This window comes from Macaca nemestrina, chromosome 1, assembly GCF_043159975.1.
Source record: "Macaca nemestrina isolate mMacNem1 chromosome 1, mMacNem.hap1, whole genome shotgun sequence".
NCBI lineage: Eukaryota > Metazoa > Chordata > Mammalia > Primates > Cercopithecidae > Macaca > Macaca nemestrina.
The window spans coordinates 112,846,387-112,873,887 of NC_092125.1; the positions used below are offsets into that span (position 1 = coordinate 112,846,387).

Sequence of the window (27,501 nt, forward strand, 5' to 3'; positions counted from 1 at the left end):
TCGAACAATGGAGAACAGAAGACAACAAGTTCTAATGAGGAGACAGAAAGCAGATAATTTAAAATTACAAAAAGAATTGTTCTAATTCAAGTGCTACATTCTCTGTGAAAGTGATTGCTCTCTTTTCTGTGTTGGTAATCATACCTTTCAGAATGTTCAGGGTTGTCCAACTTTTGTAATTTCATTCTTTTTGATAAAGTTTCTTTATTAATTGTATAACCAAATGTAAGCTAATATTTACAACTTTGAAAAGTTTACACACACACACATGCATGCATGCAAATTAGAAAAATGTTCTAGTATTTAAGATTTATTTATTTATTTGAGACAGAGTCTTGCTTTGTAGCCCAGGCTAGAGTGCAGGGCTTGATCTCGGCTCACTGCAACCTCTGCCTTCTGGGTTCAAGTGCTTCTCCTCCCTCAGCCTCCTGAGTAACTGGGATTACAGGTGCATGCCACCACGCCTGGCTAATTTTTGTATTTTTAATGGAGATGGGGTTTCACCATGTTAGCCAGGCTGGTCTCCAATGCCCGACCTCAGGTGATTCGCTCGCCTCAGCCTCCCAAAGTGCTGGGATTACAGGCATGATCACCACGCCTGGCCATATTTAAGTTTTAAAAACATACGTTAGTTTGGCAAGTACTCCCATCTTGAAATATCTCTTTCAATATTGCCTTAGATGTTATTTAAATTAAATTTCTTGTATAATTTAAATTTTTTATGCCCCAATCAGATGGTACATTCTTTGAGAATGGAATCTCATGTCCATCTTTGTATCTTCTAGGCACTCAGAAGCATTCCTTTTACTCTGTAGTTCTTAAGAAAAAAGTAGTTGATTTGATTCCTAACTTTGGTAATGTTGCTTAGGAATGAAAACTTTGCACGGAAAGTCTGTGGAATGACTGTGTGTGGAAGACCTCTCTTTCCCTTTTTAAACATGAGATTGAAAAGGGAGAACAAACTGCACTTGTGATTGCTGCAAGTTTAATAGTTACCCCCTGCCTCCTAATAACTTTTTGCATGTCTTAAGATACCCATGAAAATAAAACCAGTATGTTTGGGACACTGTGGTTTGGAAGAATGAATACATTTTTTTAAAATAAAAATGCACTTTACCAGTAGCATTCATTTTCCAAGGTTGTAATTAGAGAGAAACACTCAAGAAGCACCAAAACTGTGGAACATAAAGAGGGCAGTGACAGGACCTCAATTAACCTAAATTAGCACAGGTTACCCAGAGCTCCAGAAACTCCCCAAAATGAAAAAGCCTTTTGCTTTTAGCACTTTTTTTTTTCTTTTTTCCCCCCAAAGACTTCAAGATCCAAGTGGAAAAGTTCACCAGGATGGGTGGGACCTGAACAGGCTGACTCACTGCGGTTAGATTCGGACTGCCAGGGAAAGCTGCAGAGTACAGTTAGGCAAACACTACAGCTGGTTTTGATGATATTTTCTTGTTAAAGACAACATTATTAGAAAAATGTGTAAACAGGACAGGGCAGTGGATGCCCCCTCTTGATTTTATAGCCAAAGGCTCCCACCCTTCTGTGGCTTTTCTGTACCATCTGCCATGTTGATTCTATCTAAAAAAACCCAACTGCAGGCATTCCACCAATGTAATGCTCTCCTTCTCTGAGAGTTCTTTCATTTCCCCAAGAACTTTGGAATCATGGGAGTTATAGTGGCTCTGTTACTTTATTCTTATATAACTTTGGGCAAGTTATTTGAACCTTGATCTCTTCACTAGTATAATGGTTGTAAAAATAATATCTATCTCATAAGTTAGGAAAATGAACTGAAAATACACTAAATTAAATATGTTAAATATCTAGAAAAGTGCCTGGTGTATAATGAGCACTCAGATAGTAGTTATTGTTATTAGCTACTATTGTGATCTTAATAAATCCTGTCAAATATGATTTCAAAAAGACTCTGTTTCTCTCCTGTCCTTTTCATTTTCAGTTTTATCATTCCATTCAAAGTGGAAAAGAGGCCAGGCGCATACTTTGCGCCTGAAATTCCAGCACTTTGGAGGCCAAGGAGGGCGGACCACTTGAGGCCAGGATTTGGAGACCAGCCTGGCCAACTTAGCGAAACTCTGTCTCTACTAAAAATACAAAAAATTAGCCAGGTGTGGTGGCGGACTGAGGCAGGAGAATCGCTTGAATTCGGGAGGCAGAGGTTGCAATGGAGCTGAGATCGCGCCTCTGCACTCCAGCCTGGGCGACACAGCGAGACTCCGTCTCGAAAAAAATGAACAATAAAAAAATAAAATAAAGTGGAAAAGAAATGTACATTTCTTGACTTCCTAGTTTCCCATCCTACCCAATCAATTAACACACCAATACCCTCCTTAAAAATATTCAACTTATTGTGAATACCAAGTAGAGGCAGAAGAAATACAAATCCAACAGGGTATCTAATTTTTAATACTTTTCAGCTAGTGTAGTTGATGAATATTTACTGAGTACTTACTATGTACTATATTATGCTATATTCTAGAGACTAGAAAAGAATGGGCAAGAGGTTTTTTCTGCCCTCAAGGTGCTTAGAGTCTTGGTATATATTCTGGGATCAGAGAGTAAGAGAAGGCATCCTAAAATTAAAAAATAAATAAATTTTAAAAGGCACCTGAGCTGAATCTTGAAGGATGAGTAAGCTTTAACAAAATAAACAATAGGAGAGAAAAGGTTTTCAGGCAGAGACAACAGCAGGTACAAAGAAATGAAAGTATGAAACAGCTTTGAATTGCAAGCAGTTCAGAATTAATAGGTAAAAATCATGTAATAGAGAATATTGGAGGACAAAAGTGGATTTACAGTTTACCTAGAGAGGCAGGAGTCTGGTAGAAGTTCAATATGCATCAATCTACATAGGAAAAACTAGTGATTCCATTTCCAAATAAGCCAACACCTTCATTAGCACCAAACTTTCACCAGCTGAGTTCCCCAACATAGGAAATACCCACTATCTTTAGGTCACAAAGACATATGGTGTTTCCAGGCTCAATCATGAGTCACTGGGCAAGTTCCTCTGTTATTCTTTTTGCCATTAGTTCATCATTTGCAAATTGGAATAATAATAATGGCTTTTCTTTTTTTATTATATTTGAAGTTCCGGGATACATGTGCAGAACATGCAGGTTTGTTACACAGGTATATGTGTGCCATGTTGGTTTGCTGCACCCATCAACTCGTCATCTACATTAGGCATTTCTCCTAATATTATCCCTCCCCTTGGCCCGCACCCCCTAACAGGCCCTGGGGTGTGATATTCCCCTCCCTGTGTCCATGTGTTCTCATTGTTCAACTTCCACTTATGAGTGAGAACATAGGGTGTTTGGTTTCCTGTTCCTGTGTTAGTTTGCTGAGAATGATGGTTTCCAGCTTCATCCATGTCCCTGCAAAGGACATGAACTCATCCTTTTTTTACGGCTGCATAGTATTCCATGGTGTATACGTGCCACATTTTCTTTTTTTTTTTTTTTTTTTTTTTGAGACGGAGTCTCACGCTGTTGCCCAGGCTGGAGTGCAGTGGCGCAATCTCGGCTCACTGCAAGCTCCGCCTCCCGGGTTCCCGCCATTCTCCTGCCTCAGCCTCCTGAGTAGCTGGGACTACAGGCGCCCGCCACCGCGCCCGGCTAATTTTTTGTATTTTTAGTAGAGACGGGGTTTCACTGTGGTCTCGATCTCCTGACCTTGTGATCCGCCCGCCTCGGCCTCCCAAAGTGCTGGGATTACAGGCTTGAGCCACCGCGCCCGGCCAACGTGCCACATTTTCTTTATCCAGTCTATCATTGATGGGCATTTGGGTTGGTTCCAAGTCTTTGCTATTGTGAATAGTGCTGCAATGCACATATGTGTGCATGTGTCTTCATAGTAGATTGATTTATAATCCTTTGGGTATATACCCAGTAATGGGATTGCTGGGTCAAATGGTATTTCTAGTTCTAGATCCTTGAGGAATTGTCACACTGTCTTTCACAATGGTTGAACTAATTTACACTCCCACCAACAGTGTAAAAGCATTCCTGTGTTCACATCCTCTCCAGCATCTGTTGTTTCCTGACTTTTTAATGATCGCCATTCTAACTGGTAATCATGCCTTTTCACAGGGTTGTTGTAAATGAGATAATGCTGTCACATACTTAGAACCATATTTGCCACATAGAAAGTGATCATCAAATGCTAGCCAGTATTATGCATGTGCTGCTCCAGTCTCACTCATCCCAGCGATGCTGCAGCTGGGTGCTGTGATCAGTGAGAAAGCATACGGCAAGGGATTTTTCTCAACACATCATTGTGGCCATTTGTAGGTAAAAATTATTTCTGACCCAATAATCTGTTCAGATTTATGATCATGGTACATAAACTTACGGCCCTGAAAAAGTCAAAATTTCTGTGAGTCCTAGTTCCCTCACTTAAAAAATGGGGAGATTGATGCTTGTTCCATGTCTTATAAAGACAAAATAAGACAACTTATGAGATGCACTTAACCCACTGCTCAAGTCTACAGAGCTGAAAAGAATAAAGATCCCTTCATCGGTGGATTCTCTGAGTGGGGAAAGCCCCTACACAACGAAGTTGGCAAGGTTGGGAAATTAATTAAATCACTCACTCATTCAAAAATACAAATGAAGCATATATGCTAAGCAATGCCCTCCTTTCATCATGGAAAATAATACCTATTGATCTCAACCTGACAAACATACAATTGGAGTTTGTATACACATACAACCATGCTGTTGGTTGTGGGTGGAGAATGAAAGAAAAGAAACACTGTTGTATGTGTGAAATGTTGCCATCTTTGTCCCTTTTTTCTGCACTAACATAAATGATAATTGTCATTTTCACTTGTTAATTGACTAATTATGTTTTGGTTCCATAATGTGCCAGTATTTGCATTTTAAGTCTGTTATTTCTTTCCCTGTAATCAAAGGGCCTTTTTTCTCTAGAATTTCCTACATCAGCAAACATTTTAGAGGTAGTCACATTACTGAACAATTACAATTACTTTCGACAGATTAAGTACCTTTAATATTACTTCTCTCCTGTTCTAACTCTCCTTTCCTTACCTCTCTATAGCCCAGTCTCTTATTTGCTCAATCCATGAACATACCTCTCTTCCTTCCCCCAAATTTCGCCTCTATCTGGAATATTATACTCTACTTCTCTGACTAGTAAAATCTAACTCAGCTTTGGAGACCGTGCTCAATGTGCAGCCCCTAGGAGAAATGTCCTCTGGTAAGAGGCCTTTCTCTATTCCTTTAATAAAAGTAGACATTTTCTTTCAAGATCTCAGAGTGTACTGTCCTTATCTCTATGAAAGCACTTGCCATCCTATATTGTAATTAATGCAATGTCTGTACTTCCAAATAGATTATAACTATCTAAGGGTAGGAACTAAAGTATCTCATTTAATGTGATCATGTGTTTGTTGCACAGATAAATGAAATAAGAAGGGATTCCTGGCTGCTTCTTCCAGGCCCGTATCCCTTTGTCTTTAAACCCTGGAGGAGTCGACCCTACTCTGGCAAAAAACATTTCGCATGTCCCTTCCTCTCTCTGAGTACTGCTACCCGTCCTATATCCCAAGGCTACTGAATGCATATTTTAAACTTTACAGAAAATACCATGTTATTTATTTACATGTTACATATTTTAAACTTTACAGAAAATACCATGTTATTTAGTATTTTACCATTTTTAGGGTGGGGCATTGGAATGTGTTCGTATCTCTCCTATATTTTTTCTAACCAATGTTTTCTCTAATTTTTAAACCCTTTCATGGAAGCTTTTTGTATTTTAGGTGCTGTCATTCAGAGTCCACAGGATGGATGAATGGATATAAAAATGAACAAATGTGGCCAGGCATGGTGGCTCACACCTGTAATCCTAGCACTTTGGAGGCTGAGGCGGGCGGATCACGAGGTCAGAAGATCAAGACCATCCTGGTTAACACGGTGAAACCCTGTCTCTACTAAAAAAATACAAAAAATTAGCCGGGCCTGGTGGTGGACGCCTGTAGTCCCAGCTACTCGGGAGGCTGAGGCAGGAGAATGGCGTGAACCCAGGAGGAGGAGCTTGCAGTGAGCCCAGATTGCGCCACTGCACTCCAGCAGCCTGGGCGACAGAGTGAGACTCCGTCTCAAAAAAAAAAAAAAAAAAAAAAAAAGAACAAACATGTGACACAACACTGCATGATTTACTGGCAATGACTTTCTGATCAAGCCTGAAGTGGGTTGTAGCCTCTTTATTTACTTTTTATTTGACACATAGCAGAGAGAGATTTAAACTATCTCTTATTGGCCTTTTCCCTGCATCTTAGCTTGGTTTCTGTCAGTGTTTCCCAGCATTGAGAAATCAGAACTAATCTGTCATATTAGACCTAAACTCTAAGAGAAGAGGACTTTGGGCCTTATATCTGCATTCCTTCAATGCATTCCTTCAATGGAGGTGACACTGCTTATTTCTATATTTCCAGTCATCTCTCAATGAAAGGGAACATGCAGGCTGGCTGTCCTTTAGAGAGCACCCCACAGTTTTGAGGAGCTCTGCAGCTCTGCTCACCCTTTCTGCATCACAGCAGATCCAAAAGGTGAAAAAAAAAGGAGGGGGTTGCGGTGTTAGCATCCTTGTTCCCCCCACCAGCACCACACAGCTGTTCAGAGGTTTAGTCTTCAAAAGCCTCTTAATTATCATGCAAACTCTCCGTGTCTTTTAAAAAAATACACACAGTATACATGAGAACGCTGAGAAAAAAGATGAAGAATAGGCTGATAATTATTAGGCACATGTTATATGGTGCATATTCTTTGCCCACAGAAATATCTGGTAGGATGTACAGAAAGTATTGGTGAAATATTTCTACTTACAAATTGAGGAGAGATGGGGTAAACCCAGGTCAACGCAAACATTTTTGAAATTATAATTTTACTTTATTTTTTTTTTTCTGTCAAAAGTTATCAATTCCAGAATGAGAGAAACCCCAGTATCTTACAATTTACACATTACTTATGTGGGACCTGCTCGCTGGGTATCCCTGAGGGGGCACCAAAGAGCTATTTCTTTCTTTCTTTAGAGCACAGGAGTATAAGAAATTCCAGCTGCCTGTTTCTGGGCTATTTAAAACCCAGTAACTTCTACAGACTTCCTGGGATCAACCGAGCTCACAGGGAGCTGGGGAATCTGTATTACATTATCAGTTATTGTTTTTGGTCAAATCTAAGAACAAACATATGAAGAAGCAGAGCACGCAGCACTGGTTCAGGAGGTTCAAGCAACATTATCAGATTCTTGTTGAGAAACAAACGGTTGTTACTGCGCCACCGCATACTGCAGACAATTCCTAGATATCGAGAGAGGTCCAAGCGAGCAACAGAGAATATAATACTAGCTGCTGGACTGGGACTCCCGGGCTCACTATGTTGCAGCTACAGATTCTCAGAATGCCATTTAAACTTCCTGAGTTTATCTGAGAAGTAAGCCAAGGGTATAGGTGATGAGGCAGCATTTACTGGTATAGTTAGTCCCCCTTTATCCACAGTTCTGCTTTCCATGGTGTCAGTTACCCATAGTCAACCACAGTCTGAAAATATTAAATAGAAAATTCCAGAAATGAACAACTCATAAATTTAAAACTGCACATTGTTCTGAGTAGCATGATGAAATCTCGTGCTTTCCGCTCCATCTCACCCTTGAATCATCCCTTTGTCCAGCACATCCAGGCCGTATACATCGCCCACCAGTTAGTCACTCAGTAGCTGTCTGGGTTATCAGATTGTTGCAGTATCACAGCGCGGTGTTCAAGTAACTCCTATTTTACTTACTAATGTAAAAGTGCAAGAGTAGTAATGCTGGTATATTGTTATAATTGTTCTATGTTATTATTAACTATTGTCAATCTCATTAACCATTTATAAATTAAACTTTATCATAAGCATGTATGTATAGAAAAAAACACAGTAAATATAGGGCTCAGTACTACGCAGTTTGAGGCATCCAAAGAGGGTCTTAGAATGTACCCCCTACAGATAAAGGGGGGCTGCTGTACAGGCAAGGGGGTCCATAAACCACACCCCACAGCACACAGCTAACAGAGCATATGTTTACTGGGACACGTGCTCTTTTTTTTTTTTTTTTTTTGAGACGGAGTCTCGCTGTGTCGCCCAGGCTGGAGTGCAGTGGCCGGATCTCAGCTCACTGCAAGCTCTGCCTCCCGGGTTTTTACGCCATTCTCCTGCCTCAGCCTCCCGAGTAGCCGGGACTACAGGCGCCCGCCACCTCGCCCGGCTAGTTTTTTGTATTTTTTAGTAGAGACGGGGTTTCACCGTGTTAGCCAGGATGGTCTCGAACTCCTGACCTCGTGATCCGCCCGTCTCGGCCTCCCAAAGTGCTGGGATTACAGGCTTGAGCCACCGCGCCCGGCCGACACGTGCTCTTGAAAGAGACACAATGATAATAATACCATCCATAATCCAGACCAATCCATTGGTCATATTTTTATAAGACATCACTACTCCATAGTACCGCTTCTAATTGGGATAACAATTATCCACTCACATGACTTACCTTCTCAAAGTCTCGAAGAGCCTGGGTCTGTACCTGAGGAGGTTTCTCAAATGCTCTCAAGGAATATGTCTGCACAAAGGGGACCTTTTCGCCACTTCTCCAGATCTGTGACTGCACTGGAGGGCCTCGATCTTTAGTGTCACTAAGAAAAGCTGTCAGTGAAACAGAACAACAACAAAAAAGGTTTATATAATAATGGCACTAGGATCATTCTGACTGGCACATTTCAGCAGAATTCAGTTTCTGCAAAATACAAACTCAATCTAGGCCACATAGAAAAAGTTTACATAAAGCAGCCTGTGGTAGATCATATTAATAGCCATCCCCAGTGAATCAAACTAGTTTGTGTCCATATGCCTTTGCAATATGATACTCCTGCCATCAAGAAATGAAGCCTATTTCCCCAGCTCTTGAATCTGGGTTGGCAAAGTGGCTTGCCTTGACTGGCAGAATATGATAAAAGTGCTACTGTATGAGTTCCAGAGACTAGCTTTGAGAGGCCTTGCATTTCTGCTCTTGCCTTATTAGCATCCCAAGACAACCATGCTGTGAAGAAGTCAGTCTACCCCACCGGAGAAGGAAAGGCTGTTCAGGGAAGTGAAGATGCCCCAGCTGACAGTCACCACCTGCCAGACATGTCAGCAAGGCTGTCTGAGATCTTAAGTACCAGTCAAGCCATCAGAATGTTGCAGCCAGTTGAGTGATCCCAAGTGAGACCAGCAGTGACAATGCCCAGTTTGCCAAAACAGAATTGTGAGAAATAATAAATCATTGTTGTTTTAAGCCAGGTGTGGGCAGACTTTTTCTGCCCTCTGGCCCAAAGGACCAGACAGTGTTTTAGGCTTGTGGGTCATATCATCTCTGTCACAGGTACTCAACTCTACACTGTAGCACGGGGCAGACACAGACCATCTGTAAATCAATGAGTGTGACTGTGTGGCTATAAATCTTTACTTATAAAAACTGGCTGTTGGTCCATGGGCTGTATGTAGTTTGCTGTTGGTCCATGGGCTGTAGTTTGCTGCTGACCCCTGTTTTAAGTCACTAAGTTTTGGGATGGTTTGTCACATAACAAAAGGTAACCAAAACAGTCTAAAGGAAAGAACCAAGCTACTAGCAAACTCTATCTACAAATATCTCTACAGAGAATTTTTCAGGTTACTATTTAGTAATAGTAACAATTGTAACAACCAACATATTTAAAGGGCATTACATATTACAAAATAGTTTCACGTGAATTATTTCATTTATGAAATCGCTGCAATGAGTGAAATAGACATAAGTGATTATTAAATCCATTTTACTGATGAATAAGTAAAGGTTCAGAAAGTTTGCTTGTCCAAGATCACATTGCTAAAAAGTGGCAGAACCAATCCCATATTTTCTCCATCTGTCTTTCTTAGCAGTATGCTACTACTGTGTTACTTTAGCAATTAAAGGGATTGCAACAGGTCTGAGAGTGGGGAAAACAGGTAAAGAGTCAGAGATTCAATCACTCCATTAACCAATGGAAGCATTGCTTTGGGAGAACCTAGTGGAGTCTAAGCTGTAATTAACCCTATGCTTGCTTTTGAAAAGTAACGTTGTTAAAGAATGAGAAATCAGAGCCTCTGTCAAACAAAGTACACAGAGGACTCCATGTTGGGGCAGGGTTGGAGTTATAGACTCAGGTAGAAAACATAGAAAGCTACATTACTTTCTTGGCTGACGGAAGGAAATAATGAACCTTTACTATGGAACTACTTTTTAAATAAGAAAGAAGACAATCATGGCAAAGCATTAAGCTCTACAGACAGTGTCAGGGCAAGTAAGCAAAACAGGTACAGGGTGACTGCCTTGCTGAGGAAAAGTTAACTAGACACTTGGGCAAAGGAGATCCAAGGCAGTAAGAGGTAAAATGCCATTGCATGCTTTTCTTCCTATCTCTTTTTCTTTCTCTCTTTTTCTTTCTCTCTTTCTCACTCTCTCCCTTCCTTCCTTCTTTTCTTCCTTTCTCTTTCTTTTTTCTTTCTCTTTCCCTCCTACCTCTCTGCCAGCCTCCTTCCTTCCCTCCCCTCCCTCCACTTGCCTCCCTCCCTCCCTCCCTCCCTCCCTCCCTTCCTTCCTTCCTTCCTTCCTTCCTTCCTTCCTTCCTTCCTTCCTTCCTTCCTTCCCTCCCTCCTTCCCTCCTCTCTCCCTCCTTCCCTGCCTTCTTTCCTTCATTCTGCCAACTTGCCAGAAGGAGCCCAAGAAAAAGCACCCAGATGCTTCAGTCAACTTCTTAGAATTCTTTTTTTTTATGTTCAGAAAAGATGGAAATTCATTTCTGCTAAAGAGAAAGAAAAAATTTGAAGACAGGGTGAAGGTGAACAGGCCCATTATAAGAAAGAAACAAAAATCTATATTCTCTCTGCAAGGAAATGAGAGAGAGAAAGAGAAAGAGAGAGAGAGAGAGAAAAGAAGTCCCAGGATTCTAATGTACCAAAGGGATCTCCTTTTTCTTGTTTTGTTCTGAAAATTGCCCCAGAAGAGCACAGGAGAACATCTTGGCTAATTCATTGGTGATGTTGTAAGGAAACTGAGAGAAATGAAAGAAATGAAGAATTACTGCTGCAGATAATATACAGCCTTGAGGAAAGAAAGGCTTTTAAGATCATAGATATAAAGGCTATTGCTGTATTCTGGGATAAAAGAAAGTCTGATGCAGGGAAAACGGAAGTTGGAAAAACTGGAAAAAGAAAAAAGAAGAAAGAAAAAAAGGACTGGAAAGACATTGATGAATAGAAAGATGAAAAGGGTGAAGAAAAAATGATGATAGTCAATGGGGTGATTTTAAAAGAGGCTTTTGTTTTGTTTTGTTTTTTAAATTTGTTTTTTGTGTGTGTGCGTATGAGTTTGTTTTTTGCCTAAAAGTATTTAACTCCCCATTACACCACTGATTTCAAAGAAAAAAACCAAAATGTAAGATCGTATCATTTGTTTTTAAACTGAACACTGTACACTGTCTTTTTATTTTTGCAAAATTAATGTAGTATCCAGTGTGTCTTTAGATAACCCTGTCCTTAATGATATTTTCAATAGCCACTAACCTTGCCTGGTACTGTGTGGGGGTTTAAACTAGAACAGAAATTTAAAGCAGGCTTTATTGGTGCATAGCACAAATCAATTACATATATATGGAGATATTATTTTTTTTGCTCAATTGTTTTTCATGCAGCTTACCCAATATAATTGTTCTGTTAGTTGCATACTACTCTGCGATAGCAAATAATAAAATAATTATGATGATATTGCACCTGTTTTGGTGATATTCTGAATGTTTCTAAGTAAATGCAAAATTTTTAATTAAAAGTAATTAGAGGCTGGGCATGGTGGCTCACACCTGTAATCCCAGTATTTTGGGAGGTTGAGTCAGGCGGATCATTTGAGGTCAGGAGTTCAAGACCAGCCTGACCAACATGGTGAAACCCCATCTCTACCAAAACTATAAAAATTAGCCAGGTGTGGTGGCAGGCGCATGTAATCCCAGCTACTCCGGAGGCTGAGGCAGGAGAATTGCTTGAACCTGGGAGGCAGAGGTTGCAGTGAGCCAAGATGGCACCACAGTACTCCAGCCTGGGTGACAGAGCAAGACTCTGTCTCAAAAATAAGTAAATAAATAAATGTAAATAGAAAAAATGATTTCTTCCACATTTAGGTGAAATTAAATATACTACTAAGGGGAAGATAATTTGATAAGACAGAATAACAATACTTTATAGTTAGATTGGTGGATATGATAGAAAGAGCAATGCCTTGAGGCTTAGATTTGAATCCTGACCACTTGCTAATTGTGGGAATTTAGGCAAATCTCTTAATTTTGCTGATATATTGCCTCTGTAAAAACAGGGATAATAATATCTGCTTTAGAGAGCTGTTATATGGATTAAATAAAATAATAAATAAAAGCACCTTGCCACATGTCTTATATGTCGTAAGCATTTTATCCATTCCCCTCACATTTTTGCCCTAGTCCTTCAATTTTTGCCTCAAAATGTAGAATATTGACATTTAAAATGTTGAGCATAGTAACCCTTGGAATTTGTGGATTTAACACACAATTTCAAATACTAATTTTAAGTGACTCTGAAATTCTTAACTTATTCAAATTAAAAACTTTTTTCCAAATTGTGCATATAAGCAATCTGTGCTTCCAGGCTGTTACAAAAAAGGCAAAGAACTTAGCAAGGAAGTAAAACCCTCAGGTTGAGAACAAGTTTTATGAAAAATAGACCCCAAAAGAATGTTATCTTCTCTTTGGTTTTGCAATTCAAGTAGATCTCTGTCTAATGTTAGCGCACTAATAATTGTGCTGTTGTTAGGAATACATTAATAGTACAATAGGTAAGATACTGAGTGCTTATTCCTTGACAGCCTCTGTACTAAAAGCTTTTCTCCATCTCACGTATGAGATTAACATTATTATTATACCCGTTTTATTTATTTATTTATCTATTTATGTTTTATTTTTTGAGACTGAGTCTGCTCTATCACCCAGGCTGGAGTGCAGTGCCACGATCTCGGCTCACTGCAACCTCTGCCTCCCGGATTCAAGAGATTCTCCAGCCTCAGCCTCCTGTGTAGCTGGGATTACAGGCATGGGCCACCATGTCCAGCTAATTTTTGTATTTTTGGTGGAGACAGGGTTTCACCATGTTGGCTAGCCTGGTCTTGAACTCCTGATCTCAGGTGATACGCCCACCTCAGCCTCCCAAAGTGCTGGGATTACATGCTTGAGCCACTGTGCCCGGCCTATTATACACATTTTAATGGTGTATTAAGATAGAGCTTTCATTTTAGTAACATAATTTATTTTAATCATTGTACAAGTGAGTTTAGCCTTGCAATTACAGAATCATTAAAAGTATGAAGAATTCACATAAGTATCTGTAATGATTTACTGTACTGTGCTGCTTCTCAGTACATAGAATTATATCTAGCTTATAATTCTCAGTGTGAAATTGCTACAGTAGTATGTGCAAATTTGGAAATGCACAAAAGTTTGAAGATATTGCCATGATGAATTTAAAGAGGCCATAATACAAGAGAATTATGATCAATAGAAAACCAAGAATTGGCCAAGTGCCAATTTCTCCCACACACTTTGGAAAGCTGAAGTGGGTGTATTGCTTGAGGTCAGACATTCAAAACCAGCCTGAGCAGCATAGCAAGACTCCCATCTCTAAAAAAAAAAATTAAAAATTAGGCATATGTCTGTAGTCCCAGCTACTCAGGAGGCTGAGGTGGAAGGACAGCTTGACCCCAGGAGTTTGAGGCTGCAGTGAGCTATGATCACACCACTGCACTACATCCATAGTAAGAGAGTGAGACCCTGTCTCAAAAGAAAAACAAATGAATAAATAAAAGAAACAAAGAATTTAACAAGGCAAGGCCCATAGCATCCTTACCTGCTGTGTGACTTGTTCTGGGTACCATCTCCCCATAATCCTCTGCAAAATAATCTCTGTGGAGAGAAACACATCATTAATGAATGAGATACTACCCCACAAGGCTCCCAATCCCAGGGATCGAGGAGAAGACACCTACCTATTTGTTGTTTCTATTTATCTCTCTGCAAGTATTTACTAAGCTTCTATTATGTATCAGGGACAGTGTCAAGTGCTGGGGATACAAAGGCAAACACCACAGAAGAGTTCCTGTTCTCAATAAGTACATGAGAGCCAGCCTTTAAATAATTTCACAAGTATTAGCTACTATTGTAGTAAATGTTGTGAAGGAAAATGCAGAGGGAACTTAACTAGCACAGGGACTCAGAGAAACTCAGGGAAAGGAACGTTTAAATGTAGATGGGAGGATGTCAACCAGGTGTAGAATGGGAGACTGGGAGTGGGAGAGTGTTCCACCATGAAAGAACAGCAAAGGCCCCGAGTCAGAAAGGACTCTGGCCTGTTAGAGGAACAAAGAAAGCTAACGTTGCAACCAAGCCATGCAGGACCTGTGGTATGGGGTAAGGCTACTGAGTCTAGTGTGAAAAGCTATGGGAAGTCAATGAAGGATTTTAAATGAAGGAAAGAGTGGTAATGATCAGATTTATATTTTAGATAGGTCATTCTAGCTGCATTCTGGCTCTACACAGTGAGACTGTGGAGGGGCAAAAATGGATGGTGAGAGTCTATATTCCAAATAGGAAGTTGTGATGGTTTAACGATGGGGAAATTTTAAAAATTCAAGATATGTTTAGAAAGTAGAATTGACACAGAAACCTTGAAAAACAGACAAAGTTTATGAGTGGAAATGTTAATAACACCATGATTCAGTAGTAAGAGGTGTGTCTGTTCATCATAGTAAATACCACCATCCCTAGCAGAGAGGGGACAGTATCTCAAAATGTATTCAACAAATACTTGTCAAGCCCATGCTATGTTTTTAGGCACTGTTGTAAGCTCCACAAATGCAGCAGTGAGCAAAACAGACAAAAATACCTGCACTCATGGAATGTTTACAGTAAGGGGAGACGAATAAATAAATTGTATAGTAGCGCTTGGAAACAAATGCTATTAAAAAAAAGTAAAGTGAGGAATGTGGATAGGGAGAGCTGGAGGTAGGAGGAGGTAGAGGGGATTGCAATTTTCAGTAGACAAGGCTGCTCTATGAAGCCATAAGGATAGGCATGGAGGTCTCTAGGGAAAGAGTCTTCTAAGCAGAGAACATAAAATGCAAAGGCCCATAAGAGGGAGCATACTAGTTAGTGGCTGGGCGCAGTGAGCACGTGGTGAGTAGTAGGAGGCGAGGTCAGGGAAGTAATGGGAGGACTGGGCAGAGGGCACAGACTGTTTGAAGCCTTTCAGGACACAGGGAGGCATTTAGCCACTAGAGTCTTGTGAATCAAAAAGAAAGACGGACTCAGTGACTAATGTTTTAAAGGGCGGCCAGCTACTGTCTTGACAACTGACTGTCTAATGGGGAAGTCAGAAACAGATTATTGCAATGGCCCTACAGAAAGATGCTTTCAATAGATAGCTTATTCTTTAAACTCTTGAGGGCTCCCAAGAATTCTGTAAACAGAGATTTAAAGGACTTCTCTCTCTCTCTCTCTTTTTTTTTTTGAGACAGAGTTTTTCTCTTGTTGCCCAGGCTGGAGTGCAATGGCACGATCTCGGCTCACCACAACCTCCGCCTCCCAGGTTCAAGCAATTCTCCTGCCTCAGCTTCCCCAGTAGCTGGGATTACAGGCGCCTGTCACCATGCCTGGCAAATTTTGTATTTTTAGTAGAGATGGGGTTTCTCCTTATTGGTCAGGCTGGTCTCGAACTCCTATCCTCAGATGATCCGCCAGCCTCGGCCTCCCAAAGTACAGAGATTACAGGAGTGAGCCACCACGCCCAGCCTGCAGGACTCCTCTTTTTAAAAGCCAGAAGATATTCACAGGGAGGCAGAGGAGGATCTGGCATTTGCTTGGAAATTGGTGATTTTTTCTTCCCTGCCTCAGGGCTGGATCTTGGCAGAAATCTTCACTTAGTTAAGTCCCAGATGGACATGAAAATACCAGACAGGGCACATTGGGCTGCACATGCCACCTGACAATTATTTCGTATCTAAAAGTAGATCACCAGCTTGTGATCCTTCCAGGCCCCCTGCCTCTTTCCCTTCTCCTCCTTAAAAGCTTTCCCTGAGAGTAAACAATGCCAAAGAGGAAGGTACTACATACACACTCCCCTCTGTGGAGGTAAAATAGAAGGATGTCAAAACTATCAACCAGAACAATGTCTTAAAAAAATTTGTGGGGAAAAAATTTATACTTAGCTGCTGCTATTCACTGAGCATTTCTGCCTAGTCCACAGACAAAGGTGGCTGCATCTGCTGTCAGGAGCAAGGTCAACCCTCAGGCCAAATTCAGCCCATCCGACATGCTTTATTCAGCCCACACAAGTTTGACCCATTTCTAACTGCTCTTGGGAAATGACTGGGTCTACCAACACTGTGCCTGCCTTCCCACACAGGGGGATAACTTGCCCCCTTTACACAGGACAGGGATGTGTTTTCCAGTTTGCCACAGTTCCTGCCACTCCCTGTCCTTGTCGTCCCTCATTCACTTAATTATGATACTTGTCTGGCATCTTGCAGGCTTCTGATGCTGTTACCCCAGTACAGACCAAGTGCAGACAGAATTTCATTTCTGCTTTCTTAAGACTCAGTCTTGAGAAACCCATTGGCTTCAACACACAATTAATTAATTTGTGGTGACAAGCTACTATACTGGCTTGTATGTCACTTTCACCTCTCTGGGTATTAGTTTTCTCTAATATTTATAAAAGAAGGACATGAATTTCTAAGGTTCCTTGCAGTAATTATGCAATTCTATTCTAATAGATGCTTAAACATAAAACCCATTTTAATACTGTCCAAGGATCCAGGGTACCTTCCAGACATGATCTCACTCAATCTTCTCTGCTCTGTAGATTACTCATTATAGGTCAAGAGCAAGCTACAACATAGCAATACATATCAGCCCTACCAGACACCTCACCCTTCCCGCTTCACCCACATCCACTCTGAGCACACTGCCTGCCCGATATGAATCAATAACTGGAAGGATAGAGAGGTCACTTTAGATGGGTACTGAGTTAATAAGCATACTCTCAGTGTCTCAGGAGATTTTTAAGAAATCACTTTAGCTCTATTAACAGCTCAAGTTCCCTCTCTTATTGCCAGAGAAAGGGGCTCACTCAGCTGCTCCACAAGTTAGAAAGGAATCTGATGCTCCCCAAGGGAAGGGGGTCAGAGTGAAGAAACACAGTATATATACCCTGTGGTCTCGGTATTCAGAATCTATTGAGGGAAGCAGGAGTATGACTCAGAGAGATAATTATTAGAAAAATTAGATTTAACAGAGATTTCAGAACATAAATAAGATAGCAATTAATTTTGTCCTGATGGGGAGTGGGCTGGGGCAAGGTTGTGGCGGGGGGAGTCTAGGAAATTTACAGAAAACAGAGAACACCGAATCTAGGTCTTAAAGAATGGGCGTAAATATTCAAGGAAACATAACAAAGACCCAATGACAGGAAGATGAACAGTGTGTTCAGGGGGCTTTCATTTTGTTTTCCCCTTCACAACAGCCCCCTCCATCTTCCTGCCCCCAGCCTGAGGAGCCCTAAACTGCCTCCTAGGACATCTTCCAACTTCCTGTTTACCTTTCCCCCACCTCAAGCCTTCCTGCCCGAGCGCTCACCCTCAGGTGGAAATATGAAGGAAAGCCAAGGGTGAAACTGTTTCTTCATTTGCACCTCCCTCCTCAAACAGTATAGCTTAGAAGCCCCCAAAATGATTTAAAATAATGTCAGCAAGAAAGGGGCTAAGATTTACATCACTGTGCAAATACCCATAGAAACAAACTAGAAAAGAACCCAGAGAAGTGAAAAGGCTGCAAGTTTAGAATGGTAGAAAATACACTGAGCATCCTCCCCCTTTTTTTCTTTTTACTATTTTTCCCAAAAGGCTAATTCTTATTTTTAAAAAGCTGAATAGTGTATTTTTAGTTAATTTACATTATTCTTCCTAATTAATGACCTTGATAAAAGATGAACTCTGGAAATGATTCGGTTCGGCGTGGCCTCTCAAACAGTGAGGGGCATGTGGCATGACAGCAAGACTGCTGAAGTTTGCTCTTCCTTGGGGTCCTCACAGGAGTAGGCATTGAACCAAACACAGATTCTGTTCCAATTCCCATATTCTTGGAGCTCATTTAACATGAGTTGCTGGTTTCTGTTTCAAATTGAATAAATCTTTCAAATGTTCCAAGATCCACTTTTCCTATTTTTAATTTACAGCTATATTCAACTATGGCAAACACAAAAGGGTCAGAATGAGAGGAACTGTGGCCTATTTTTTGATATGTGAAGCTCTGGCCCTGACAATTTATAAATGGTAAGATTCCAGAAATAGTGTCAACTTAAAAACAAAGATATCTACAGTTAATTTCTGGACTGCTGGTGCATAATTTTACAATTCCAGAGGTTTTCTTGCGCTGGAATTTTCCTCAATACTAATCTTGTATTAAATGAACATACTATTATTAATATTATTATTTTGTTTTTTTGTTTTTTGAGACGGAGTCTTGCTCGTCGCCCAGGCTGGAGTGCAGTGGCCTGATCTCGGCTCATTGCAAGCTCCGCCTCCCGGGTTCACGCCATTCTCCTCCCTCAGCCTGCCCAGTAGCTGGGACTACAGGTGCCTGCCACCACGCCCGGCTAGTTTTTGTATTTTTTTTTTTTAGTAGAGACTGGGTTTCGCTGTGTTAGCCAGGATGGTCTCGATCTCCTGATCTTGTGATCCGCCCACCTCGGCCTCCCCAAGTTCTGGGATTACAGGTGTGAGCCACTGCGCCCGGCCTAAATGAACATATTATTATCATGGACAACCATCACCACTCCACCAATGCTGCCTCTGAAATTTACTGAATGCCTGATACTTTTCTAGGCATCAGTTCATTCAGTCGTCATAGAATCGTGTGAAGTAGGTACTGTTATCTCTGTTTACAGATGAGGATCAACAAGGGACTTGGAAGGATAAAGTAATTTGCCCAAGATCGCACAGCTAGTTAGTGTCAGAGCCTGAACTTGAAAGCTATATCTATTTGACTCCAAACTTTTACTCTTCCCAATATGCCCTATTTCTAACCACACATTTACTGGGAACCTCCTTTGTACCTGTGTTGACTCCAGGGAACTGACCCCTGAGAAGCTGAGGCGAAAGGAAGGGTGGACTGTTTGCTCTACTAATGAGATGGAATTTTTGTCTCAAACCCTGACACAAATTTTTTCTTTGACTATCAACTTATCCCTGATGGGCACAGCTTACACTTGAGTATTTGAGTACTGGTGTAACAGATGTCATGTAACAAAATAATTAAAATCCCAAAAGGGAAGTGGCTAGTGTGACTTTTTATATAGGTCCTATCGTGCAAAGTGAGTCATCCATCATTTTATACTTCTCTATCTCTAACCCACTTTTTTCAGAATATTTACACCTTTCTCCAGCCCCTCCTGTGATAACACTTGGCATTGTCCCTACCTGAGGGAATAAACTGCAAGACAGGAAAGGTGGTGCAAACAGAAACAATTAAAGTGGAAAAGGCATTAGTGAACAAGCTCTGAGACTTCTCAGATTTTTTTTTTTTCTCTTGCCGAGGAGAGACACTGGATATATTTTCTGTGTTCCAAATGTTGCCAAATACCCTCCCCACAATGTGGCACCAGAATTGCAAAAACACATATTCAGATGCAAATAGGGTAAAAGGCCCAGATGCAGAATGTTAAGACTATTATATAATACAGTGAGATTACCATTTTTTCTCATCTCCAGACCTATCATTATAACCTCTGCAAGTGAGGATGCTTAATTGGCAAAGCCCCCAGAGCAGAGAGAGCATCACGGTGAGCCTCCTTCTGCATGCTGACTAAGTGTGGGCTGACTTGGCACTGATCCAGAAACATCCACTTTATTCCAGTACAGGCTGCAATTACACCCTTCACTCAAAGTCCATTCACTGACAGTGACCATCACTCTGAGAGGCTGTTTTCTGGAGTGCTAAGACCCCAATAGCTACAGTGAGCTACAAAATCATTGTGCATCCACAACAACTTCTTTAAGCTTTAGGATCTTTGTTTTGTTTTGGTTTTGGTCCTGCACTAAGTCTTCATCCTAAAGAAAATAAGGAAACTAACATTACTTTCTTGATGCTATTCATCAAGGTTCAGAGAAACCCCTTAATAAGTAAGTAATTATTTTTCTTCACTTTGCCTTCTGAGGTCATCACATATCCAAATATCTAATAAATTTTCATCTACCTCCCCCACATCAGCCAAGACACAGATATCACTCTTTCAAAAGAGACATGAAAATAACCTGCTTTGGATTCAGTCACATCACCCAGGGATGGTGTATGGTCTCTCCACCCACCTCTGAAACTTACATTTTGCATTTTGCTTTTGGTCCTGGCAATGCACCCGGCAATCCTGTTTTCATTAACAACTAATATCCACAAGGCACTGGAGTATATTGCAGTTGGCTCAATCTTTCTAGACCCCTAGACTGAATGTTAAGAAACAGGTGATTTTTTTCCCCTTTCCACCTTTTAAATTCACATAATATTTCATTTTTTTTTCTTTACAATGTCTATTTTTAATGATTTTAAAAGAATTACATGACTCTTGTAGAAATTTTGGGAAATGGAAAAGTGTACAGAGAAAAATAAAAATAATTTTTAAAATCCTACCACCTAAAGGCAACATTGATAAAGATTTTTATGTATTTACTTTAGTTGTTCTTCAGTTTATTTGCCTGTGTGAATTCTGCAAATAGAAATAATATTGAACATACAGTTTTTCATCTTGTTTTTATTTACACGACGGAAATCAAAGGTTGTGAGGAATACATTTTTAGAGGAAGAGAGTCAGGGAAGGAGGAGCAGGGGAAAGAGGCAGGTGGGAGGAGGAGAATTTCTCAGCAGCGTTATAGACCTGTTGAGGATTAGTAAGAATGAATCTAGAGTCTTTCTTCTCAGTATGGTTTTATAGCATACTAAAACAACACTCATAGAATCCTCTAGGATTTTAAAATAAAATTGACTAAGGGTTACCAAAAGGGGAGATTGTTAAGGCAGTGAGAGATTCTAAAGCAGCGTTGAGAACATGATTCAAAGAGCTGACCCTGACGTCTAGGTTCAGTATGGAGGTGAATAAAGAGCAGATGGCTTGGAAGATACAGAGAGTTGAGGAACTGGAATACATGACGAGATAAACAACATTCAGAAAGAATGAGGAAGTGGGGGACTTGACCTGTGGTCAAAAAGTATAATTTCAGCATTAGAGATCCTAAGGGTGGAAAATCTGGAAGAAAGATGAGCTACAAAAGATGGCTGTGCTTATAGCATACTGAAGTGAATTTGAGTTAAGGCACTGTCAGGTCAAGGTATAACCATGAAATATGTGCATGCCTAGTGACCCCTCTAGAATGTCAGTCTCTGGAAGGGAGGGTTTTTAGATCATTCACTATCATCTGTCCAGCATTAAAGAAGTCTAGATCATAGGAATTTGATGCATATTTCTCTTTCTTTCTTTCTTTCTTTCTTTCTTTCTTTCTTTCTTTCTTTCTTTCTTTCTTTCTCTCTCTCTCTCTCTCTCTCTTTCTTTCTTTCTTTGCTTCTTTCTTTTTTCTTTTTTTTTGCTTTTCCCATAAGTGAGGAAACAAGATGCATATTTCTTAAACAATAATAAATACAATCTGAATGTATAGTGGCATCAAGCTTTGATAACCTGCTGTATCCATTCTACAATAAAGAGACACCCACCAAACAGACATTCCCATCAGCCTTTTGGGGAATGTTCTCTGGAAAGTTCTTAATAGATGACCTTCTAAGTGCTAGAAACAATGTTAGATGCTGTAGACTTACAGACAAAAACATTCTATTCTGCCGATAAACTTGGAGTAAGGAAAATATCAAGTTAAACAACCAGCTACATGCTACAACAGAGTAGGCAGAGCATGTTCTGGCTACAGAAAACACCCAGACCTAGGTTCTAAAAATAATTCCAAAAGGAGGTACTTCTGAATCTAACCTCTGAAGGGTACACAAAGTTATCCCAGCAAAGGCAAGGCTACATGTGTAGGTGGGAACAACTGGCCTATTAAGGCCCACTCATAATAATTTTAGCTCAGGGTGAATTAAGTCACAATGACTCTACAACTGGCTCCCTGGGTCTGCTGGCAATAATGCTGCTCCTGTGGTGCCAATAACCTGAAAATCTCCAAGTAATACAAGAAAGTAATACAAAGAAAACCTCCAGGTAATACACAGAGAAACCTAAAACCAATTAAATTCCAAACTTTACATGTTGTCATTTGGTAGACACAAATGTGAACTTCTTCCTGCGATAAAAACCTGTGTTGACTTAGGTTAAAAGCAGCATATAAAGGATGTTCCCCATAATCCCCTAACCAAACATGGCATCTATTTTCTCTTTCCTTGTAATAGACATCCTAATAGGTATACATAGTTTTGATGTAATTTACATCCACCTTTTACTTTCTTATGTTAAAATTTTCTGTTTATTATCATTTCAGGAAACATTTCAGGATAGTAATAGAGATTAACAGCAACAGTGAAGCATTTTACCCTACAGAAGGGTAAAAGTTGGAAATGGAGCTATTGATTCACCTGGGTTTGTCACTTTATGTCAGTGTGCCTCAGTTTCCCTCTTTACAATACAGGGATTCAGGTCTTGAAAAAGAGATTTAAATTGAATGAAATATCCTTCTTATGAGACTATAACTTTAAGAAATTTGCAATGTACTTTCGAGACCTGGAAATGTTGACATAATTATTCTACTTCTGAACATCTATGATTCAAAAAATAACGCTGTGGAAGAAGATGCTTTATGCACCTAGATATTTATCAAGCATTATTTGTAATAGTTAAAAATTGGAAATCTACATGCTTTGGGATAGGGTAATGATTTAAAGATATTGTAAATCCACAGCATGTTATTCTACATTATGAATTATAATATACCACATTATGAAATGGAAAATAAATTCATTCTTAAATTATGTGAAATGATAGAAATTATTCAATTTTCTTTGTCAGTCAATGCTTTCTTTTCCCTTTTTTTTTTTTTTTTTCTGACAGAGTCTTGCTCTGTCACGCAGGCTGGAGTGCACTGGCATGATCTCGGCTCACTGCAACCTCTGCCACCTGGATTCAAGCGATTCTCACGCCTCGGCCTCCCAAGTAGCTGGGATTACAGGCACCCCCCACTAAGCCCACTAATTTTTGTATTTTTAGTAGAGATGGAGATTCAATATGTTGGCCAGGCTGGTCTCGAACTCCTGACCTCAAGTGATCCTCCCACCTTGGCCTCTTAAAATGCTGGGATTACAGGTGAGAGCCACCGCACCAGGCCAGTCAATGCTTTCTATATGTCAGAAGTTGTTGTTTCTTTACACCGTTTCCACCATGACCACGATAAGAAGACACTAGCTGCAAGTTACCTCTTCCCTCACAGGCCTTGGAAAAAACAAGAAAGAAAGACATTTCTGTGGAATGTAACAAGCAGAAAAGGACTGAAGATAATGAGACAGATTAAGAAAAGATGAATCACAGGCTGTGAAAGTGCTATGAAAATAAAACATTATTATTATACAATTTATTATAAATAGTCTACGACTAATTTAGCACTTTAGCCATAAGGGTTCAGAAAAAAGAAATTCAGATCATGTTTGTCTTGCTGGCCACAGAACTCAGAGAATGCTCCGAGACAGAGGAAAACAAGTCCTCAGTGCATTTGAGTGTTTTAAAATAGAATCGCATAGAGCCACCTTGGGTCATTATGACATCTCTTGTATTCTGGACTTTCTTCTAACTTTAAATGCTATTTGAATTTTTGCCAGAGACAACTTGTGGAATGTTCTGAGCCCAGTTTGGAATTTTATTTATAAAATGGGGGTAGATTTCAATAAGAGTAGTGTCCTGGGGCATCCACTGAATGGATGGAAACTCCACCTAGCCTTGAAAATATGATCCCTCAGCCACAGTCAGGCGAGCCTCCCAGGATGGGGAGGGCACCATGAGGAGTCACTTATCCTTTCTGAGACAAAAACAACCCCTTCCCAGTCTTTAGGTATTTTAAACATAGTCCTAGCATGTAGCTGAAAGAAATGGGGGTTGGGGAAGTCAGGTCCAGACTGATCTAGTATGCAGAAAATAAGCATGTAGGAGTGAAACCATTGATTCTGGCAAATTACCCAAGCCAAAATCCAAGTATAGGCCCATTTAAAAGTATGCCAGAGTTTCCAAGGCAGAATTTCCTTCTTAAAATTCAGATAATTAGTTGCTAGCAGTGCTGAATATTAAACAGGAAATTCAACTTCCAAAGATGTTTCAATAAAAGAATTATGAAAACAAGCATTTTCCTAATATGAAGTGTTACATGCAAAGCACCAGCACCATAATAAGTAAAGATATTGGAATTAACTAAGCCTTCATACAACACATAGTAGTTGTGTGAACGCCAGCAAATCACTTAACCACTTTAACTTCAGTGGCCATATATCTCTGGTTGTAACTATGTCTTTGTAAACAGGACTCTCTACTAACTCACCATGAATTGAAAGAAAAATAAATGTCCCTGATTCCTCTAGGCTAAAGATTTATACAGAGAAAAACAAATTCAAATAAGCTATCAATGGAGATCTGTTAAGTACAATATAGCTGTGTAAATGGACACCTTGTCTTGCTTGAAGGCTGTACTTCAGAAAAGAAACAAAGTCAAAATTCTTAAATTTTGAAACCAGATCATTACTTTTCTTGAATGTTACTTCCATTTTCCAAATTTTCACAGATACAGCAGGCAAATGCAATTAATGCTTGCATTTTATTAAATCATATTGCAGGGTAATAGAAAACAAAGCAAAACAGACTAATTTGCTTTCCTTTTCTAACCTTCGGTCTTACAGCTTGCCCTTAAACATTTCTAGTTCACTCTTTTCTTGAGTTATGTGTTCGGGGAAGTTGTATAAGGTTCATATATGATTCACCTGACATTTACTCAGCTTTCCCATATGCTAGAAACCAGAACATTTCCACTGAAATGGGGAAGAGAATTAGTAATGATTTTTTCAGCATTGAAATATATGGTAGACTAAAATAATGGCCTTATAAGAATGTCCACATTCCTAATCCCCAGATCCTGTGTATATGCCACTTTCCATAGCAAAAGAGGGCTTTGCAGATGTGATTAAAGATTTTGAGATGAGGAGATTATCCTGGATTATCTCGTTGGGTCCAATGTAATCATAAGAGTCCTAGTAAGAAGGACACTAGAGGGTCAGAATGAGCAAAGGAGATGTGATGATAGAAGCAGAGGCCAGTGACGGCATTGCTGGAAGGGGCTATGAACCCAGAATGTGGGCAGTCTCTAGAAGCCGTGAAGGGCAAGGAAGAAATTCTCCTTTAGAGCCTCTAGAAGGAGCACAGTCCTGCTGACACCTTGGTTTTAACCCAAGACCAAAGTTCAGGCTTCTGACCTCCAGAACTTTAAGGCAGTATATTTGTGTTGTTTTAAGCCACTAAGTTTGTGGTGATTTGGCCGGGCGCAGTGACTCACACCTGTAATCCCAGCACTTTGGGAGGCCGAAGTGGGTGGATCACTTGCGGTCAGGAGTTTGAGACCAGCCAGGCCAACATGGTGAAACCCTGTCTCTACTAAAAATACAAAAATTAGCTGAGTGTGGTGCCATGTGCCTGTAACCCCAGCTACTTGGGAAACTGAGGCAGGAGAATCCCTTGAACCTGGGAGGCGGAGGTTGCAGTGAGTAAGCCAAGGTCGCACCACTGCACTCCAGCCTGGGTGACAGAGTGAGACTCCATCTAAAAAAAAAAAAAAAAAAAAAAAGTTTGTGGTGATTTGTTACACCAGCAATAGGAAATTAATACAAACAGTAATCCTGAAATACAGATAATCTTTAAAGCAGAAGGCGTAGGGAGCTGCTAGTCCAGACAGGTGGATGCTAAAAATTTAGAGCAGTAGAAGCGGCTTGCCTGGTTGACACCGGCCCTGCCGGGTGGGAAAACCTCCCCTCATCATCAAGTTCTTCATCAGCTCCATGAGCTTATTCTTTTGACAACCCTCGCCCTGTTCACGGAAATAAGTCTGAAAGCTGGTGACCAAATCAGCTTTTTGTAAGGCCAGTATATTCATAGAAAATTTGCTACTCTAGAGCCAACCATGCTCTGTCCAATTGATTTAACCAGTGAGTTTAGCAACAGTCAGGTAACAGCCCCAGTGGGTAGGGGGCCTTTCCATTGAACTGCAGAGGGGCAGATGATGTGTAGCTGGGAGTAGAGCATATCTAACTTTGAGAACTAAAATACAAAGCACCTTGTCCTTTGTGGGTAAATTGAGCAAGTAGCTAGCTTCGGAAGCAAGTCATAAACTGAGTCACCTACAAAACTCTACTAAAATAAAAGCATAGATTTTGGAACTAAACAGTTCAAGGCTATATTTATTTCTCAGCTGTGTGTGTCACTCTGGGCAAATTATTTAATCTTTCTAAAGCTCAATTCGCTTTTCTTAAAAATGAATGTAACATTTACCTTATAGGGTTGTAAGGATTAGGTAAATTAAATATTCAAAGGGATTAGCACACAATGGAAGCTTAATAAATGTTATCGATTATGGTTAATTTTTATTCTTTCAATCCCCTATCCACCGTGTACCCAGAGCAGCCAGTGCATATCTCTGCCTTAGTGTTTATTAAAATTACAGATGATGAGAATGTAAAGCCTTCAAAGGCAGAGACCCAGCCTCATTCATTGCATTCATTGTTTTATTCTTAGCATCTAGCACAGAGTCTGGCCTGTTTGGGGCTCTCAAAATTTGTTTATTTATTTATTTGTTTGTTTTGAGACAGAATCTCACTGTGTCACCCAGGCTGGAGTGCAGTGGTGCAATCTCAGCTCACTGCAACATCAGCCTCCTGGGTTCAAGGGATTCTCCTGCCTCAGGCTCCTAAGTAGCTGGGACTACAGGTGCAGGCCACCACACCTGGCTAATTTTTGTATTTTTAGTAGAGATGGGGTTTCAGCACGTTGGCCAGTCTGGTTCCGAACTTCTGACCTCAAGTGATCCACCTGCCTCGGCCTCTCAAAGTGTTGAGACTACAGGCATGAGCCATTGCACCCAGACCTCAAACTTTTAATAAATGTTTATGAACTAATCTGATCTCTGAGTTAGGAAGGATCTGAGATGTCAGCCATGATCTGTGATAACAGGATTTTTCCAACTGTGACCCATGAGGTGGAGAAATAAATTCAGTGAATCAGAGCCAACATTTTATTTTTAAAGAAAAAGAATAGATAGCAAATACCAGAGAGCAAAACACATAGTAAAGTA

The 27,501-nt window shown here is 40.3% G+C and overlaps 1 protein-coding gene across 23 annotated transcripts in view; it reads right to left on the reverse strand.

Annotated features, from left to right (window-relative positions):
• Positions 1–27,501, reverse strand: part of LOC105479022 (myomegalin) — a 220,063-nt gene that overhangs the window by 157,127 nt on the left and 35,435 nt on the right. For all 23 annotated transcript variants that reach the window (XM_071069792.1, XM_071069790.1, XM_071069844.1 and 20 more), the window contains exons 2-3: positions 13,995–14,050; positions 8,569–8,720 (exon numbers count right to left, since the gene is read on the reverse strand). In XM_071069792.1, the coding sequence (XP_070925893.1) occupies positions 8,569–8,720; positions 13,995–14,050 (208 nt within the window). The remainder of the gene's footprint in view (positions 1–8,568; positions 8,721–13,994; positions 14,051–27,501) is intronic.